Below are 20112 nucleotides of genomic sequence, written 5' to 3' on the forward strand. Positions count from 1 at the left end.
TGATATTAATTAGATTTAAACTATTATAAACCAGGTATGTTAAAATATTATTTATTGTGTTAACTGTGTTTTTAAAAATATATATGAATTTCTTATATCATATGGAAATTCTTAAAATTAAAGAAAAAAAAAATTACGCCAAAGTTTGGCAGCCACACTAGATCAATCACCAATAGTGAAGTGTCATTTTTAAAAGACATGAACAGGAAATGACATCATCTGAATTATCAAACAGCTCAGCTAGCAGCTGCAGTCTCAGGCATTCATGAAAACGGTGCAGCCAGCAGGATAAAGTAAGTCTTTCGACTTCTCAAACTAACTCCTATGAAAGGAACTGGGCGTAACTTTATCGTCAATTTTTGACGTGCAGGGTAGTCCGATAGACTTCTATAGAACTCTGAAGCATGGTAAAGCGCCTTCCGCGTCACAATTAAGACGCAAAAGGTACCCCGAGGCGTCATGTTTCGACACGCTGGGTGTTCCATTCATTTCAGTGAGAAACCTTTGGCGTCATACACAGACGCACTGGGTATTGGGAATGTTATCGTCATGGTGAAATTGTATTAGTTTATGATTTTGCCATTATGACATGTTGGAGTGTGTTTTTCAATTTAACCAGCAAGCATAATTTCATTTACATTTATTTTATTTACGCTATTTAGACATGCTTAACATGTAACCCAACCCCATCCCATCCCATCCCTAAACCTACCCATTTGTGTGAACATGATATAAAACACAGGATATAACATATGTCTGCATTAAATAATCCAAGTTTTCCGAGGCCAAACGAGTGATTTGTATGAAGAAAATCCCCAAAAGCGATCAGCATCTCCATCCGCCGAAGATCATGAACAACACATCAAATTTCAAATAATAGGCTTGTTTGAGATGAGCAAAATCTGCGCAGAATCGATCACCGGTGATCAGCGCGAGATGCATGCCGGTTAGAAATGTGTCCGAGGGCGGTCCGCCTTGCTCTGATGTCATGCCGACGTATGTCAAAAATCTCTCGCGATGGCAAGGCGGATATGGCAAGCCGTTTTAGCATTAAATACACCTTCGCATACTAGTCATAAATCAGTTTTGACTAGTCATAATTCCAGTTCCAGATATCTACAATGTGATTGTGACTAGTCATAATATGGATTGAAGATATCTACAATGTTAATTCGACTAGTCATAATATACATTCAAGATATCTATAATGCTATTTTGACTAGTCACATTCTTCCATTGACTTCCATTGGAAAATATTTCCAGATATCTTCAAATGAGTTTTGACTAGTAGAAATTGTAATTAAAGATATCTTTAATTGATTTAATACTAGGCAGAATTCTAATTAGAGATATCTCAAATTACAATTGCACTAGTCAAAATTATAATTAGAGATATCTCTAACTGGTTTTTGACTAGTCATAATCACATTTAAGATATCTTTAATTCATCAAATTTAAAGATATCTAAAATACATTTGTAGATATCTGCAAATAATTTATTACTAGTCAAATTATAATTGAAGATATCTTGAATTGGATTTTTGTCTAGGCAAAACTTAATACTAGATATCTTGAATTGGAATTCTTCCTAGTCGAAACTCATTTAAAGATATCTGCAATTTAATTATAGATATCTCTGTCTGATTTTTGACTAGACAGATCTTTCTTTGGAGATATCTGCAATTAGCTTTGTGACTAGGAAGAATATAAATGTAGATATCTGGAATTAACATTTTGACTAGTCAAAACTCCTTTATAGATATCTTAAACATGCATGCAAATATGCCTTAGCTAAGCCACACCTTAAACATTTTATTAACCAATCCTACCGCGGAAACCGTTGTCATCTGCCATTTTGTTTAAGAATTGTATAATAAAAGTCCTGCGTCTTTGGTCATTTTAAGCTTCTTTAAACAGAAGGAAATCAAACGTATGAAAATAAAAAATGTACCTGGGACATGTGTAAAAGTGACATATAATATGCTGAGAAGATCAAGAAGGTTGTTGTCTAATTCTAGGCTATATATTAAAGTAATAAACAATGTTGAGATGTGCATGCTGTGGATTAAGTTGTGTTAGTTTTCATTCCCAAACGAACACATTTAAAGCTAAGCATTTGGCCTTATTTCTGGTGCAACATTACATATGTTATAATTTTAAAATAACTTTTCAACACACTGGTGCTCATCACTCAACACAGCAGAATATCACATCGCAGATCTTTTGCTATAATACAACACACCACTCCCACCTTGTGGATTATTACCTTTATGACACGCGTAAACACAACGCAATGTACTAATCAATGTAATCAGTAGCTACATCATGTCAATGTTATTTAAACATTTATTAACCTGTAATCTTTTTTAAATCATTCTTAAATGTTTTTGACTGGGTCTGCTGGAGACATTTAATCATATGCATCCAAATGTTGTCACTCGTCGATAATTGGTGGAAAATGTCCTCACGTCACAACCCTACACAACAGCGCAGATTTGACTAGGAGCAGGTACAATTCAGATATCTTAAAATAGAGTTGTGACTAGTCGAAATTGAATTAGAAATATCTCTAATTACCTTTGCGTATGTGTGACGCGTCTATTGAAGATATCTCTAACCTCATTACAGATATCTTTAATAGAGTTTTGACTAGTCAAAATGTATTTAGAGATATCTCGAATCAGATTTCTTACTAGTGCAATTATAATTGCAGATATCTCTAATTTTCATTTTGACTAGTCGAATTATAATTATCACTAGTCAAAATACAATTGTTACTATCTTTAAATATATTTATAGATAGTCAGACAAAGGTTTAAATGCTAAAATGGCTTGCGATAGGCGGACGTGTCGGATTCTGCAGTCGAGCGCAGTTGCTCTCCACCGACTGCGCGGAGCAAAAGCATGATGGGAAACGACTTGCTGACGACACAGCTTAATGCTTATTGGTTTAAACAACCGTGATGTATGGTGGATTTTTTTAAATATTTGATTTTAAAACTCTGATATCATGTTTTTATGTGTATAAATTATGTGTGAATATTCTCAAACTCTCGGAGAGTGCGATCTCTCTGTTGGTTATGTGATTGTTGTCATATTAATAAAAATATATATAAAACGTGTGTAATGAAAGTAAAAATGCTTGATAAACAGGCCTTTCGAATGGAAATAAATAACAAAAACTTTGGGTGTCTTGTTCATAATATTTATTTTCATATAAAAGTAACAGAACTTAAATTACATCCAGTTTATCAGTAACAGAGCGCACGAGTGTGAATCCCGCGATATCTGCAACTGATCTCGCAGGTGTCTGATCCACTACGAGAAGAGAAAACTGTCCGGATTGCCTGCTCTTTTTTCACTCCTCCCCTCACTGCGGCCGCCTAGTCTCGCCTTTATTTCAGGCGAGGCAAGGCGCATCTCAAACAAGCCTATTGCCGCCCGTTACGTGAGATTTCATAGTGAAATTGCATTGGCTCTCGTATGTCTTGTGACCAATTGCGTCACTATGTCAGTATTGATTGTAAAATGTCATTGGCTCTCCTGTGTCTTGTGACCGATTGCGTCATGCTCACTCAGGAGTCTTTTGAATTATTTGAATGAGTTATGAGTTCGTTCACGGGGCAGCGGGATCATCATTTCAGCGATTAAAACATTAAGATCAACTCTGTTCTTGACATGAAGACATCGTAGGGCTTCAGAAGACTTGGAATGCAACATGAGTTAATACTTTTATACTGTTTTGGTCCATTTTTGCAATAAATACTTGTGACTGTACATTTATTTGCCTGTTATGTGTTTTATATAAGATGTGGGTAGGTTTAGGGTAGGAGTTGGGTTAGTTGCTCCAATTCAAAATATAAAAGTAGCCTTTAAATATTAATAAAATCATGTCTGCTTTTATAAACGCAAATAATTAAATGCGTCTGTTTATGACGCCAAAGGTTTATCATTGTAATGAATGGAGCACCCAGCGCGTCGAAAATTGACGATAAAGGTACGGCCAGTTCGTTGAAAAGTGACGACAAGAGGTCCGGGTGAAGCATCCATATGTGACGAGTTGGGTGTGATTGAACAGACGCGTTCAGTTTTTAATTGTAGTGTCTGTTCTCTAATTGAACTGATTTTATGAAAATGAATGCGGTCGTGGTGGGAAAGTGATCAGTGATTCAGTAATCTAGTAGCGGTGGCTGTGAGAGTGGCCCAAGCGGCAACCTCCCGCGATCTCTCTTGAAGCCAATACGGAAGTAGGGATGCGCGGTATACCGGTACTGGAAAAATACCGGTATATATTTTATTTAAAACGGTACGATATCATGATTTGGCACATTTCGGTATATGCTGCTGTTCCGAAGTTCACCGCTAGATGGCAGCGCGCCACCCAAACTGACCCGAAACAACCGGCAAATGTGACAACAACATAGACGGACAAAATGGATAAAGCAGTTGAATCTCACTCAAGATGCCCAAAACTAATTAATAAAGAGAGGAGTAGAAGTGACATTTGTAATGACTTTGCTTATAAAACTGATGAAGAACCATCAAACCTAGCCAAGCATCTGTCACTATCCTGACTTTAAGACTTCTTAAGAGATCGACAGGTCAGTGAATCATTCCAACCATCTCATTTAGACATTTATTTTCTTTTAACACTGATCAACGCACACACATAGCCTAACATAAGATCGAATATCACAACATCTCCAGCGTCCGTTTCAACCAATGACATTTAGATCTCATAATATTTGCACGTGTACTATTGCACTATTTACATTCGCGTTAGACACAACCGCCTGTGTTTATGTGAATACTCACTAAAGACGGACATTTGTACATCATTCTGTGTATTTGACTGTTTAAGGAAACAATGTGTAATGTGCGAGCATGACTAAGTGACAGGCGTGTGTGTGTGTGTGTGTGTGTGTGTGTGTGTGTGTGTGTGTGTGTGTGTGTGTCGTATGAGCTCATATCTCCTGTAACTTAACTGTTATTACGAAATGCTATAAAATCTCTTGCGTGTTCAAATGATTTCCGTTCTCCATCCCGAGACGAGCGTGAAATGTTGAATCGGATTATGCAGATTGCTTTAGTGTAGTGCGATGTCTTTTGAACCCAGAAGCAATTTGCTAATTTTGAGAGATTTTTGCTAAAATTATTTCTCACAAGAAAGTTTTCAAATGACTGATTTGATGTGATAAGCTTTGCTGATTAATTTACTAATAAACTTTTTTGGTAATTTCCCACTTTATAAACTCAAAACTTGCATAATATTTCTCATTCGCGTGCAATATACCCGCGCTAATATCAGACCTTGTGGTATCGATTTAATATCGGTACTTCGGTATTAGATTGTGGTACCGTACCGAAGCCAAAATTGTGGTATCGAGCCATCCTTATACGGAAGTAATGTAAACTGCAATTCCTCAACTAGCCACTAGGGACAGGCTCCAGAAGGGAGCAGAATCTCATTGAGCCCCATGTTAAAATTCTCAACTTCAAAGCAGAAAAAAACATGTTTACAGCCTGGTACAAATTGTGGTTTTGGCTTATAAGGCTAACTTTGATCTTCATGACATCTGTGAGGGGGGTGATTTTTTTTATAACTCATTCGTTTACATTATATAAAGCCTTAAAGTTCTGCATAATTAAGGGCGTGGTTACAAGTGGATAGCCATTTATCCGCCGTCTATAGTTATTGCGTCACCTAAGCTCCGCGCACATCCCGCCTTTTTGCCCATTTTCTGTTATCCGGGAGTGACATGTGTTAACTCGCTCACAAGATGGCAACGCCCAGCTTAACCATACTTTAAGCTTCAGAACGGCTTATCGGAATACTATGGGTGACGTCACGGACACTACGTCCATATTTTTTTACAGTCTATGGAGTGGCCTCCTAGGGCAGCAAAGCATTCTGGGAATTGTTGTCTTTCATCCCATGTGACAAAAATATTTTTCTGCGTTTTCTCAGTCTAGAAAGCACCAAATTAAAAAAATATTTCACATTTCTACTACATTAATGACCCAGTTTAAATACAGATTCATCTTCCCAGCACTGAAGTACTCCTTTAAGATGAGTCCAACAGTGTTGATTCCTGAAAATGAACCGTGGAGTTATTCAACTCCCCATGTAGATTTACATTTGTTGGAAATAAAAAATAAAAAAACAGAAATAGAAGTAGACAGCTTTCTCTGCACATCTTGTGCACATCAAATGATAGCATTACTTTTGTCCTTGCAGTGGGTAGAAGCTTATATACCTGGAAAAGTTTTAATTTGTTCTGATTCACTCTGTTTTAAAGAGTCTAAGGTCTTTTAAATCCAGTTATCAAGATATTCTTTATAGTATTTTAGATATATTCAAGATTGGTTCAGAGTGATCATTTAATTCATTTTATTTGGGTTCCATCACACGTAGGTATAAAGGGAAATGAGAATGCCGATAAGTTAGCAAAACAAGCTTTGCAGAGAAAGAAATAGAATTACAAATTCCTCCAAGCAAGTCTAAAATTAAGGTTTTAATATGGAAAAAGGTTATTGCAGAATGGCAAATGACAACAATGGAAAGGGATGATTTCTCTATAATATAGAATATTGCAGGGACATTCCATTCAAAATAGTACACTCAGAATATTAGGGAAGCATCCAAATGGTCTATGTGAAGAATGCAAAGTAGAAGAAACAGTAACTCATGCAATTCTTGAATGTAAGCGATATGAGGAAGAAAGATGACAATATGAAATCAAGAAGAATGGAATTCAGGAGGTGCATTTTAAATCTGTATTAGAATGGACAAGTAAAATGAATAGTAAAGTCAAGTGTTCTTAGAATTTCTTAAAGCTACACTGTGTGATATTTTCCCCCATCTAGCGGTGAAAAGGTACATGACCATCCAGTGAATATTAGTTTCTGTTCCTCTCAATTCTAAATTCGTTTTAGCTCCTACGGTGGCCGATTTAGCCCCAGATTGACATGGCAATCCCCCTCTTCACATTCGACACGGTGCCATCGAGTGTTAAAATGCGAAAGGCGAAGCTTGAATTTACGGGGATGTCCCTCTTTGGCTAATGTACTTTCAAGATGGAGGGGCAACATGGCGACCAGCATTCGAACCCCTCACCCGTATGTATTTTCAATGGCATATTATAAACTTGCGAGAATACTTTACTACTTGAAAGAAGTAAATATACATTAATGAGCACAAATATTTTTGAAAGAACTAAGTGTTTTTAGCTAAGAATAAACTAAAAAAGTTACACAGTGTAGCTTTAAAAGGACGGGTTTAATAAGTAGAATATAATGCGCTGTTCCACACTCCGGAGCAGAAGGTGGCGGTAATGCACCTAATTAAGCTGGTTGCCAGCCGCCATTCAAAAACCAAAAAGAAGAAGATAACCTTTCACAGGTGACAATAGCTATGTCTCATTCCGTTAAATTTCGAAGGCTGCGTCCTCCGGAGGACACGTCCTGTGTAGGATGCAGTATACGGAGTGTCCTCAATCAGAATTAAACGAGACGTCCTTCGTAGGACACACAGGCAGGAAGTATCGCCTTGCTATGCCAACAAGTTCAGCCTCGTTGCGCTCTCAAGGCAGTTATATGAATGAAAATTATTTATAACTTGAAAATGACAATGAAATGTTTCTTGTCTTTACAGCAATGTACTGTTCTAAAGGTTTAAAATGCACTAAACTGTTGTAATCCTGTTTACCAAAACTATCTGTTTGAGGTAATAGAGCTTACAAAAAAAAGCTTGAACTACTTATTTTAAACACCACACCTAAGCTCGCATGTATATCTGGCGGTGGTGCCGTTTTTTCATATAATATATTTTAAAAAAATTGACGGTTGTTAACGGAGACGCAAAGAATTGTGGGTTATCTCCAGCCGTGAAGGCTACACCTCATGCACACTCCGAAATCCTGTGAAAGAAGGACGCATTCGAAGGTCACGTTTGGAGTGTCCTACTCACTTTTTTGAAATGAGACAGCCTTATGACGTATGCACCCTTGGAATGCGACCTCCGGAGGACGCAGCCTTCTGAAATGAGACACAGCTAATGTGCTGGTTTGTGTTTTGTATTACCTCAATGTTATGGGTTTTAAACTATGGTCACTTTTTGATGTTATCTGATGCCTTCGTCTTGTCTTGTCTTGTGTTAGCAAAATGTTCTGCTGAAGTCTATTAGAGATATATGCGTCTAACTATGGGTGCAGACTCGCAGTAAACTTTCTGTCAAATGTGTAAACTAACCGGTTATGACTGGTCGAATATGGCAGATGGCTTTTGAATCACGGTTCATAGAAACAGCTGCTAATGAGACATCTATGTATATCTATGGGTTTGAACACCCTGCACAGCCTAAATAACTGCCACATGATTCTGAACGTTGCCTTGACAACATAACAGCTAATTTAATATAAGTTAAGATTACTGTGGCAAATAAAGTGATCGCATTAAAGCCTCTTTTTGTCTTCAACTCAAGTTTACAATATAATAAACATTTCCTGTTGAAGAATTACATCAGCTTTCTTGTGTGAATCCTACAAATGCGCCACACATGATCACATGATCATAAATGGCAAATTACTTCCCCGAAGAGACCATAACATGTCCTGGCTGAATGGCTTTTAGATTGGTTTAGCTGGTTAACATGGCTGTTGTTAGCACCTGCTTGTAAACCACACAATCTGGCAGCAAAAAAGGATCTTTCTGTGTTGGCTGTTGAATGCTAATGATTGGAATGGTTATATCATAACCTTGATAATAGGAACAACAGGAGCCACTTTTTAAACGTTCCACCCTTCACTTTCCCCTTATAGAAGTTCAGAATGTTCTGATAGCTAGCTACAGTGCTAATTAAAGTGCCAATTATGTTTAACGTTTACTTGAACAATAAACCCTCTCTTCAGAACAAATGACCTTTTTTTCACAGTTTGTGAGCACAAACAATCCTGAGGTTTGTATGAGGATATGAAAGACGAGGAGGTGAGGAATAAGAGAGAAGAGAGAGTGCTTGCTTGTGTAAAAAGAGCTCATGACTCACACCCGCGGTTGACGGTGGATGTTAAAACTTGCAAATCTTTGGATTACAACCGACATTGAGGCCAGAGTTTACCAAACGCTTCAGATCATGTCTTCAGCCTCTCGCCGCTGAATCCCCCTGACCTCATCCGCCTCACGCCCTGATTCTTTCCTTCCACGCTTTCATTCTCGTCCCCCAACTCAAATCCAACGCGACCGGCCAAAGTCGCAGCTGCCGTGCTCTATAATGACTGTCAGGACCTGATCGTCTGAACCTTGCACTCACAACCGCTGCCCATTATTTTAAATGAGACCTAGCTAAAGTCCACTTCCGTAACAAGCCTCCCTGTGCTGAATGAAAATGAATGTTTCTTTCGCCGGATGCCGCCTATAAATTGAATGTGTGTTCTTCCGTTCAATTTACACTGAATAAAAATAAAATATACAACAGATACACACATTTTCATTATAGATGTTCCTTGCGTATAAAAAAATATATTGTCTGCACATGGCTGATTTGAGCAGTTATCAGCTTGTGTTGAGTGTTTGTGAAGCAAAAACCTACCTGTGGTTGCAAAATGTGACAATTGTCTGGTGGGGGAATGAGTGTTTGAGAAGACATTTCAAATTTAATGAGTGACGTCTTGCTTGGCCTAGAATCCAAACGCGTGCGTGGGCTGAACGAGGACGGCAAGCACGTCACTTCAAATTCGGTTCCGGATCCTCATTATCGACCCTCATTTTTTTTAGCTCTATCCTATAGGTTACGCCCAGCGACAGGTAGGTCACGCGTTTGAGTCGAGGGCATTGTACGCCATAGTTTGGAAATGATGGAACAACTAGTTTTGATCATGATTTTGTGATCATGTGGCACTTTCCAGATTTATCTCTTTCCTTTTTTGAGACATCATTAGGTGCTCTGACGTCCAAACAGTTGCCTTTTCTCTTCTGATTCTTTCCTCTATTTTAAGGCTTCATCCAAACAGGACATTCAGAGGTGTGGCCTTCTGTTTCAAACTCGGTTTCCTTTTCAACAAGGAGAATGACACATGCCTTTTTATCTTTTCTGTTTCCCCCTACAACTTCTGACAAAAAGAGAGGTATATATAATCCCACACAACCAAACCCTGTATATATTCACACTGGCACTTGACAATGCACAATAGAGTTTGGGAGGTAGAGCTACAACCAGAGAAGTTGATGAAGCAATACATATAAAGAGGAACCATAGGCAATTTCTTAACAATTAATTACTTACCTAGAGCTTTAGACAGAAATATTGGACAATCACAAACCTCTTTGAGACATTGCATGGAAGATTTGCAAACCAGCTCGGAGTCACACAAGACTGATTGGATTTTTGACTCCACACACTGGAGACAAAAAACTTCACCACAGCAACACACAGCCAAGAGGAAGAACTACTGCACAAAGGTACCATAAACATAAATATTAATTGCAAATTATAAATATAACGTGTGTGTGTATATATATATATCATTTTTTGTACATTTATTTATATATATATATATATATATATATATAATGTACAAAAAAAATTGCGTCTATATATTGATATTTACTAAATTTATTAACTTTACATGGGAACTTTTTTCCTTTATTTAAATGTTATCAATTTTAAAAATTGCAAAATACAACATTTTAGGATAAAACTTTGCCTTGTATTTAAAAAAAATATACAAATGCAGCTATTAATATACTTTTTTTGGTCTGTTCTAAAGTACTGCTGTATAATATAAGTGTGTAAATAATGTATAGACGTTTGAAACATGCTTCTGATCGGCTGATATATGAGTTTAATTTCAAAGTTGCCTGCAGGCAGAACTATCTTCTAGCAATATTCTGCATCCCTCGTATTTTTGAGTAAAATACATTAATATGTACATTTTGAATGTTGCGCATATATATTCTCTGCCTCTCTCATCTGTTAATATTTTTCTAATTTTATGTCTTGGTCAATATATTTATCTGTAGATGGTGGCTGTATCCTTGCCTCCTCGTCCTGCCCTGTTGTTTTTAGTCGTCATGAGCGTGACTCTGATGACATCTGCATTTCCCCAGGCTCAACTTCGACCTCTGCAAAGGTATGACTGCTCCTCAAAAATATGAATAAAATTATTATTGTTGTTGATTTCTGTTTATTTTAATTGTCCTTGTTAAACCTCAGTTTGAACAGCTATAGCCTTGTATGCCTTTGGTGAAAACCCACAAAATTTTGCATGCATGAAGAGTCTGCCGTGAATTGCATTTTGTGTAATTATGGGATGGATTAAATCTGTGGTTATTTATGAACTAGTGATTATATGTGCAATATTCAAAACATCAAACCCACAAGTCTATTTGAGCTAGAGACTGGAAATTGCACATGGAAGTTTTTCTCCTTGCATAGAAAAATATTCTGGCAGTTCTGCCGCAGGGAAACCTTAAAAATATAAACTTAATATGTCATTTTTAGATATAGCAACAATTTCATAGATTATAGAGTTCTAGAAATTGCAGCCTCAATTATGGGTGTAAATGCCCCAATGGCTGCTGTGTAATACATTATAAATCATGTTTCATTGTCCATTCAGAGTTATAATTTCATATCATTTCTGACACTTCTCTCTCTTCTAATCAGTAACTTGCCTGCTATTGGTCAAGAGGATTCCAAAGGTGAACAGTGGGAATTGCTGTTCCCCTCCATCTCGCTCCGTGATTGGAGCATTCAGATGCTGAGTGCCCCCGATTTTGGAGCAGCTAAAGCTGGGACAGAACAGCTGGTGGGGGATGATTGGCTTCCGCTCAGCCAGTCACAGATGGAGGAGGAGCTGGTGAAGGGCTGGCCGGGCTACTGGCCTTCACGGGTGGCTCACCAGCAGAAGAGAAACATAGTGGTGGCAGATGACGCTGCATTTAGAGAAAAGAGTAAGCTTTTGACAGCAATGGAAAGACAGAAATGGCTCAACTCCTATATGCAGAAACTCTTAGTAGTTAATTCAAAGTAGTTCTAATGTTAATGGAATTGTACATTTATAAAATATTTAGAAAAACATTGCATTTTATGTGGGAGGGGAAAAAAACATTTGATCATCACAACATGAGATAATGTAACCGAGTTAAAGGGTTGGTTCAACTAAAAAGGAAAATGCTGTTGTCATATACTCATGTCATTTTAATCCCATAAGGTTTTATTTTGCTGCATGGAACACAAAAGGAGATATTTAGTGCATACAGGGTTGGAATGACATGATGGTAAGTAAATATTTTGGGGTGAGTTATCCCTATGTAAGATAAAGGTGGTTTCATTTCTATTTCTTTTTAGATGATCTTTGAATAAGGAAAATGCATGACGTGTTTGTTGGTCTGATCATGATTGTAATAAACACCTGAAAACAATATTTTTCAGCAATTTGACTTAATGGATGCACATGATTGGAGCTGCCATAATAGATTTCATATTTGCTTTACCCTTAAATGGTGAAAAATGGTTCTTCAGTTTATTTGTTTTTCCATTTATTATAAGCGAATATAATTTATTTATAAGCTGCCAAATAATGGGTGAATAGATTGATGAAAGTCTCAAAAATAAAATATAGGTAGTCTATAAACCAGTGTTATGGTTACTGGTTCATTTCAAATCGGACATAACTGTAAAATAACATGTTCTCAGACTGAGTGAGAGTCTGATTCAAATCACTCACATGAAAAATCAAAGCTGTTCTGTTAAACATTTTAGTTTTTCAGTAAAAAGAATTGCTTCATAACAGTTATTGCTTTATGAATCCAATAACATGGCTCACACTACACTCAAAAAAATGAACTTGCACTGTTGTTAGTGGCACAAATCATACTTGTTAACATTACTTAAAAAACTCATGTAACTAACTTACATTTACTGAGTTGTTTCTACTAAAAAATGAGTATTGTCAGTATTACTTAATAAGTGTTTGTTCGGTCAACTTAACATTGCTGAGTGAAACAAACAAACTGGGCAGTGGGTCTGCATTATGAGAGTACATTTAGGGATTAAAATGTTATTTTATGTGTTTTTCAGTAAAAGTAAATATGTTTTTTAGTGTATGTGAGTGTTTAATGTTCAGTTCTGTAGGACATTTAGTGGAGTTTCTATAATTACGGTTACCATTATGCAGAAGAGTGGTGCCTGTGTTTAGGCAGTGGGCACTCATATAAACACATTTATTGGATAGACGTCCTGCCCTCAATTAAGTTATGTTTGAATTTTGTTTTTAAACATTCTCTTTTAGAAGAAGTAATTCATTTAATAAGGTAAATCGGTAAATGTGTTCACCTAACATAATATAACTTTTATAAATGCTACATAACATTATTAAAGCTACACTGTGTGATATTTTCCCCCATCTAGCGGTGTAAAGGTACATGACCATCCAGTGAATATTAGTTTCTATTCCTCTCAATTCTAAATTCGTTTTAGCTCCTACGGTGGCCGATTTAGTCCAAGATTGACATGGAAATCCCACTCTTCACATTCGACACGGTGCCATCGAGTGTTAAAATGCGAAAGGCGAAGCTTGAATTTACGGGTATGTCCCTCTTTGGCTAATGTACTTTCAAGATGGAGGGGCAACATGGCGACCAGCATTCGAACCCCTCACCCGTATGTATTTTCAATGGCATATTATAAACTTACGAGAATACTTTACTACTTGAAAGAAGTAAATATACATTAATGAGCACATATTTTTTTGAAAGAACTAAGTGTTTTTAGCTAAGAATAAACTAAAAAAGTTACACAGTGTAAACTACACATATAAATATTATGTAACAGTGACAAATTCAAATGGTTTGTATTACTTAGAGAAATTTTGTCAGCTTTACTTGACATTCCCAATTTGTTCATATAACTAAATTATTTGTAAAACTTACTCAATATAGGTTTGTGAAACCACTTGACACTGCTTTTTTAAGGGGGGGGGGGGTGGTGAAATGCTGTTTCATGCATATTGAGCTTTTTACACTGTTAAAGACTTGGATTCCCATCCTAAACATAGACAAAGTTTCAAACACTAAGTTGGACGTTTGATGGAGTATTTCTATGTAAAAAATACTCCTTCCGGTTTCTCACAAGTTTCGGAGAGTTTTTTTCGAGTATGGGTCGGCTTGACGTCGACAGAGCGGAAGGTCCTTGTATGGACCGTACGGGCTCTTCTCCCGGTAGGGTGCGCGCGCGAGCCTGAGGCGAAAGAGCAAATGCACGCCCATAAACACTCTCTCAGGTGCAGATCCACTCGTCCGTGCAACACTTCTGTCGCGCTGCGCTCCACTGTATGGTGTGTGTTTAAGTACATTTGTTTAGCTCACTAATATGTCAGTTTGTTTATTGTAAAACCACCCAAACATAAAGCTAGGCTAGGGGACGTTCTCACAAAGTGTGCTTCTTCATTCAAATGCACTAACGTTACTCCATTGTTTTTTATACACTATCTGACGTGCAAAACCATTTTGCTTGCTATTGCTAAGGTTTAGTCGCAGACAATAGTCCATAAACCAAATCATGTCCTCATAAACTGCGAGTAAACACACACAAATGTTGACAGGCCACTAAATACAGTACATACCACAGAGACGGACGTCCTGCTGTTGTTGCTTCTCCTGTTCAATTTATTTCATCCTCCGGATCTGATTCTGGATCATATCTGTATTAGTTGAATCTGATTGATAGCCATGGTTTATTAGAATAACGTTTTCTTTTCCACACTTGAGGATGACAGCTTTCAGAAGCTCTCGTGCAGTAGCTGCGCGCTCGTCATTCTTTAGCTCCGCCCACACGATACGCCTCCAGGCTCTCGTTTTTTTCCGGAAAGACTCTGTACAGCCTATCTTTCTTTTATAAATATTATAAAACTAAAGACTTTTCGGAGATATAATGGATGCAATACTACTGTATAGGTACTCAAGATTGACGTGAGATTGACTGAAACTGAGTGTTTCACCCCCCCCCCCTTAAGTAAATTCAACAAATATATATATATATATAATTTTTTTTTTTTTGAGTATATGTTAGTTGTTTTTATGAATGAAATGTTATGTGATGAAAGACACTTGCTTGGGGTGACCATATTTTGATTACCAAAAACCAGGATGCTCGGCCTGGCAATGAGATGATACTCAAAGTTTACTCAAAGATGCCTTATTCATTTCAATACATTGAAAGTATGCCCCCTCTGTATGGATAGACAATTGTTATATTACAAAATCTATAATCAAAATGTCTATGTCCTGAAAACAGGACGTTTGGTCACTCTAATGCCACATGCTTAAACATAAAGCTTTCCAATTAAGACTAGATTTTAAATTATTGTCACACATCATATTTCTTGACCATTTTAGTCCCTGTCTAGAGTCCTGCTACAGTTACAGAGCAATATCAATGTATTGACCAAATTTTAAAGTTGAAATAGGAAAAGTGTATTAGAAAACACACTGATAACAGGTTGCCTATGTGTTTGACAGAAAATTACATTTTCTTGATAAATAGAAATGGTTTCTTGGTACCATGAAGTGAACCAAGCTGGTAAATTGAGCTGTGTGTCAGAGGAGATAGGACCTCCCATGATGATATTAGTAATTTATCGCCAAGCCGAATTATGATGTGCTTAAAATGGAATTTTTAATGTTCTGACAGCAGAAAATTAAATAGGGCCATGGTTAAATACACCCTCATGACCTCATTAGCCTCAAGCTAGCAGACGATTAATCAACTGATTGGAGAGGCTTTAAGTATGAGGAAATCTCTGACGGCAGACTGCGACAGCTGAATCGCTGCTTCAGGTTATTTGTTCGAATTTCATAATGTTTATTTCCTTTACCTTTCAAAATGGCTTTACAAAGGTCAAGCCTCGCAAGTAGGAGGGGTTGTTGTTGTCAAAAATATCTAGGTGTCAGTTCAGAAGTGCAGAGAAACAATTTATTGCTCTTTTGGAAAGCACCTAGAAGTGGCATCTCTATTAGGACCGAGAATTGTGGTATAGTCTTCCTGCTGCTAAGGCCTCATGGTGAGGAAGCCTATAGACACTATAGCGGTGAGATGGATGAGAGGGCTGAGGATCACAGGAACTGTAATTTATCACTCCTTACAGCTGGCCTACATGGCAGCCAAAGCCAATCAGCAGTAGCCAAATTGCTTTCTGCACCCCTTTCTCACCAAGTGGAACTGCGTCTCAAAGCTCATGTAGAATCACCTAGTCTTGCTGTTTCTCTGCGGTTCTGGCAAAAGTGTTGGCTGGGCGTGCAGAAAATACTGTGTTTTTACTTTATGTTTGTGCTTAAAGGAATAGTTCACCCAAAAATTAAAATTAGCCTATGTTTACTCCCCCTCAAGTCATCCTAGGTCTATATGACATTCTTCTTTTAGACAAATACAGTCAGAGTTATATTAAAAAAGTCCTGGCTAATCCAAGCTTTATAATAAGAAAAATATCCATATTTAAAACTTTTTAATTAAAGTTCTGGACGAAAGCCTTACGTGGAAAAGTGCCTTCTCGGAGTTCAAGATGCGTACGCGACGTCCGACGAGCTTAACTGCTCGCGTAAACCTTTGAATTGCAGAGGCACTTTCAACACTTTCTCTATAAACTGAATATGGAAGACGATCGGCCAAAAAAGTTTTAAATATGGACATTTTTCTAACACAAACGCATCAATTCACTTCATAAGGCATTTACAAAAAATATAAAGCTTGGATTAGCCAGGACTTTTTAATGTAACTAATTTTATTCCTCTGAAAGAAGAATGTTATATACACCCGATGACTTGAGGGTGAGTAAATCATGGGCTAATTTTTCATTATTGGGTGAACTAACCCTTTAAGTTCAATGTGAGATAGATCTGCTTTTCTGTTTCCATATTTCAGCTGTCAATGTCAAACACATCACAGTTTCAAGATTATGGAGGTTTTATTACATTTTGCAACATTTAAAATGTCACATGTAAAAGAAAAGAGAAACCAAATAATAATAATAATAATAATAATAATAATAATAATAATACAATAATCCTCTTTAAAACATGACTGGATTGTATATAAACTCATGTATTATCATCCGTTATTATCTGTTTTTTTCTAATGAACTCTTCTGTCCTCTCTATCCACCCACACATACACGCATAAAAAAAGCTTAAGACTGAAAATAGTTTTGGCAAATTATGCAAAAGAATCCCCAGGAAAAGAATCCTGTGAGAGTTCTCTTGCTTTAAAACATGCTCGCATCTTAACACACAAAAAATAACGTTCACTTTCAAATCACACAAATCTTGAAAACATAATTTGAAGTTCACTTAATGTTCACTTCTTGCTTCAGATCTGCTTACCGATTGTGGAAAGGAGGAGTGGACTTAACTACTGAACTCTTTGCTTCGTTTCTCATTTTTCACTCATCATCAGCTCAATTTATGCACAGATTTCGAAGGAAAAATGTATTTGAACATGGTGAGCCGAGAGTGTTGGATTTTGATTGATAGTTGAAAACTTATTCAAACTAGCCAAAACATAGTTTATAAATGAACACACAAGGCGCAGGACAAGAACTTTGAAAACGACAAGCATTCCGATTCTACAGACATCTGTGCAGATTCCATATGGGGATCGAGGTGAGCCACCATCACATAAATCTCTTTAAAAACACCCCATATATCTAACATCACAAAACAGCTGCTTGAAATTACAAAATCTGTTTAAAATCAAGATCTTGTGAGCTGCCATTTGTGCATCTGAGCATCAATGGCCTTTGAACACTCAGCCTAGATGAGTAGTAGCACATTATAAATATTCTTCAAAATAGTAAACTTAGAGTTGAACTTCTTGTTCAGTAGTAAAGGGACCAGAAGAAAGATACTTCATCTTTTCCTGGTCTGAACTAATTAAGGTTTTCTTCTTTCCTCCTAACACTAAAGTCTTGACATTTTTGTCAGCTCTGGTCACGTGTCAATGACATCACGGGCCGGTGAGGGCTCTTCTGGGAGGGTGGTCGTGGCGTTCGGTAGAGTTTGATTGTGTGGCACAGAGTTCTGCTGTATCTCCATTGCAATCCCAGCAGGATCTTGCGGGGGAAACTCCTTAACTTGACGTCGGTACTCCAGGAAGGTGCAGGCCTTAGTGGCGATGGCAACGACGTTCTTCCCGATGAAGATGGTTGAGACTCGGCTGTCTTGGAACAACACCATGTTGACACCTCGGATGAGGATGGTGACAATGTTGATGGTCACCAAGCTGAGGACCGGGTAGAGCATCATCTTCTGAGGGGACACGTGCTCGCCCTGCACGCTGATCTCGCTCAGAGACACGCAAGGTAGGATGAGCAACAGGATGTAGCAGTAGAAGAACATCAGACCCTCGGCCCAGATGGGCAGACCTGTCCGCTGTGGCTCCCAAAGGTTCGCCTGGATGTCTAGAACATCCAGAAGGTCAAGAGCCACCCAGAATAGTCGACCCCGCATGTCCTCCTTCTTCCGGAAGGTTCTTACGTACTCCATGCTGTCGAGTGCGACCAGGACGAGGTAGAGCCCGGGTACACAAACCGATAGCAACAAAGTCAATGCTTTCCGAGCTACCGTCTCCAGACTTTTACGGTCGGCTTTGTAGTTCTGGAAGACGAAGTAAAGCTTGATCTCCAGAACGAAGATGTAGAGGAACCAGAGGATCATAGCATAGCCGCGCTTCGCAGTCCTTACCTCAGCACCCACCCACACTGCCACATAACGCAGCACTATAAGAAAGCAAATATCTCCGACCAGGACGATGATGCAGACGCCGATTTTGCGTGGGCCTTGGTTCTGCTCCACAAGGTAGGCATCCATGAAGGCCATGCTGGTCATGATCACAATGGTGGTTAAACACACATGCCGCTTGTCGGGTGGTGGCAGAACCATGGTGCTGTCTGTTTATCTAAGTAAAAAAACGGACAAAACGTATCCTTCAAAAAGTAGCAAGGTTAGTTCATGGTGTGCAAACTGCTGTCCATCGAGGCTGGTGACTGAGGAGCCCGTTTTGCAAAGCCCCACACAGTCCAAGTACCACTCTTTACCGCATTTTGAGCCTTACATGGCCTCCACACTAATTTAGTATGTCAATATCTCTTTGATTCACTGTGACCGTGATATCTCTGTATGTGTATCCACTGCTGAGGCAGATTGTGTCGATTTCCTACCGACATGGGCCTGCTTTTCTGTGTCAGCTGACCCATATAAACAGCATGGCCGGTCTCTTGTCGTCACTTACTCCTGCATCGGAGCCAAGCGTGCACAGGAGTATCGTCAGTCGTGAAGACGGAAGGGGAGGTCACGGCTCTCTTTCTGCTCTGCCGCCTTGGAGCATCTGTTAAGTAAAGAAAGAAAAAGTTGTTCTGCTCAGAGAATGTTTTTGACCTTGTTCCAACTGATGAAACTTTAAAACAAAACACTAGGGGTCACTGTGGTTACTTAGCACAATCAGGTGTAACTAACCATCCCACAAGTCCTTGGGTTTGTTTCACGTTTCTCTAAAGCCTTTTACATTGAATAGGATTTAGCTGTTCTGAATTTTTCATGTTTAAATATCCAAAAAGGAATATGTTTCTGTGTGTAACAGTAAGCATTCAGTCACTTATAGTAGGGGACACAATATAGCCTGAATGATTTCAAGGTCTTTTTTCCCCCTAACATCTGACCTCATTACTTTTTTTACAGTTATTATTGTTATATATATTCTTCTGTTATACAGTTTTTACTGATTGAATACTTTAAAATGATAATTCCTCCTTTCCTCGTGAGTTCTAAAAGCTTGCTTGCTATGCTGAATTATTGCTTCATATATAGGTATGACAGTGTCAGCTACTAGAATATCATTCCCTAATATTCCTATGAGCTCTGAGTCACCAGCTTCCATAGCAACGGTTTCTATTGAGAGAGTGATAATAAGTGATGATGAGTCTAACACAGCGGGGAACCCTCAGATTTCTGGAAAGCAAGATATTATTGGATGTGCGACAAGCAGAGGGTGTGCACTCACTCTGATATCTAGGCGTGAGGTGATCTGATGTGAATGACAATAATCAAAAACGGATTTTCAACTGA

General features: G+C 38.1%; 2 protein-coding genes and 1 long non-coding RNA gene across 3 annotated transcripts in view; 2 read left to right on the forward strand and 1 right to left on the reverse strand.

The window, feature by feature from the left end:
- Positions 1–230: 230 nt before the first annotated feature.
- Positions 231–2979, forward strand: LOC137090612 (uncharacterized). The gene is made up of 2 exons (XR_010907918.1): positions 231–1025; positions 2842–2979. It is a non-coding gene; the product is annotated as an uncharacterized lncRNA (long non-coding RNA).
- Positions 2980–10140: 7161 nt separating this feature from the next.
- pth2 (parathyroid hormone 2) lies at positions 10141–12422 on the forward strand. Its single transcript, XM_067454567.1, has 3 exons — positions 10141–10455; positions 11017–11126; positions 11663–12422. The coding sequence occupies exons 1-3, from the start codon at positions 10333–10335 to the stop codon at positions 12027–12029; spliced, it is 600 nt and encodes a 199-aa protein (XP_067310668.1). The 5' UTR covers positions 10141–10332; the 3' UTR covers positions 12030–12422.
- A 4658-nt stretch (positions 12423–17080) lies between these two features.
- Positions 17081–20112, reverse strand: part of tmem121aa (transmembrane protein 121Aa) — a 30115-nt gene continuing 27083 nt past the window's right edge. The window contains exon 2 of the mRNA XM_067454568.1: positions 17081–19375. Coding sequence (XP_067310669.1) covers positions 17980–18930 — 951 coding nt within the window. The 5' untranslated portion in view covers positions 18931–19375 and the 3' untranslated portion in view covers positions 17081–17979. The remainder of the gene's footprint in view (positions 19376–20112) is intronic.

Source organism: Pseudorasbora parva, chromosome 10 (genome assembly GCF_024679245.1).
Source record: "Pseudorasbora parva isolate DD20220531a chromosome 10, ASM2467924v1, whole genome shotgun sequence".
In the NCBI taxonomy this organism is placed as follows: Eukaryota; Metazoa; Chordata; class Actinopteri; order Cypriniformes; family Gobionidae; genus Pseudorasbora; species Pseudorasbora parva.

What these genes read in the sequence shown, in the direction of transcription:
- pth2 (XM_067454567.1), top strand. Translation starts at nt 10,333, where the DNA reads ATGGAAGATTTGCAAACCAGCTCGGAGTCACACAAGACTGATTGGATT. An exon ending in GGAAGAACTACTGCACAAAG is followed by an intron (nt 10,456 to 11,016) that starts GTACCATAAACA and finishes ATTTATCTGTAG; the next exon opens with ATGGTGGCTGTATCCTTGCC. An exon ending in CAACTTCGACCTCTGCAAAG is followed by an intron (nt 11,127 to 11,662) that starts GTATGACTGCTC and finishes TCTTCTAATCAG; the next exon opens with TAACTTGCCTGCTATTGGTC.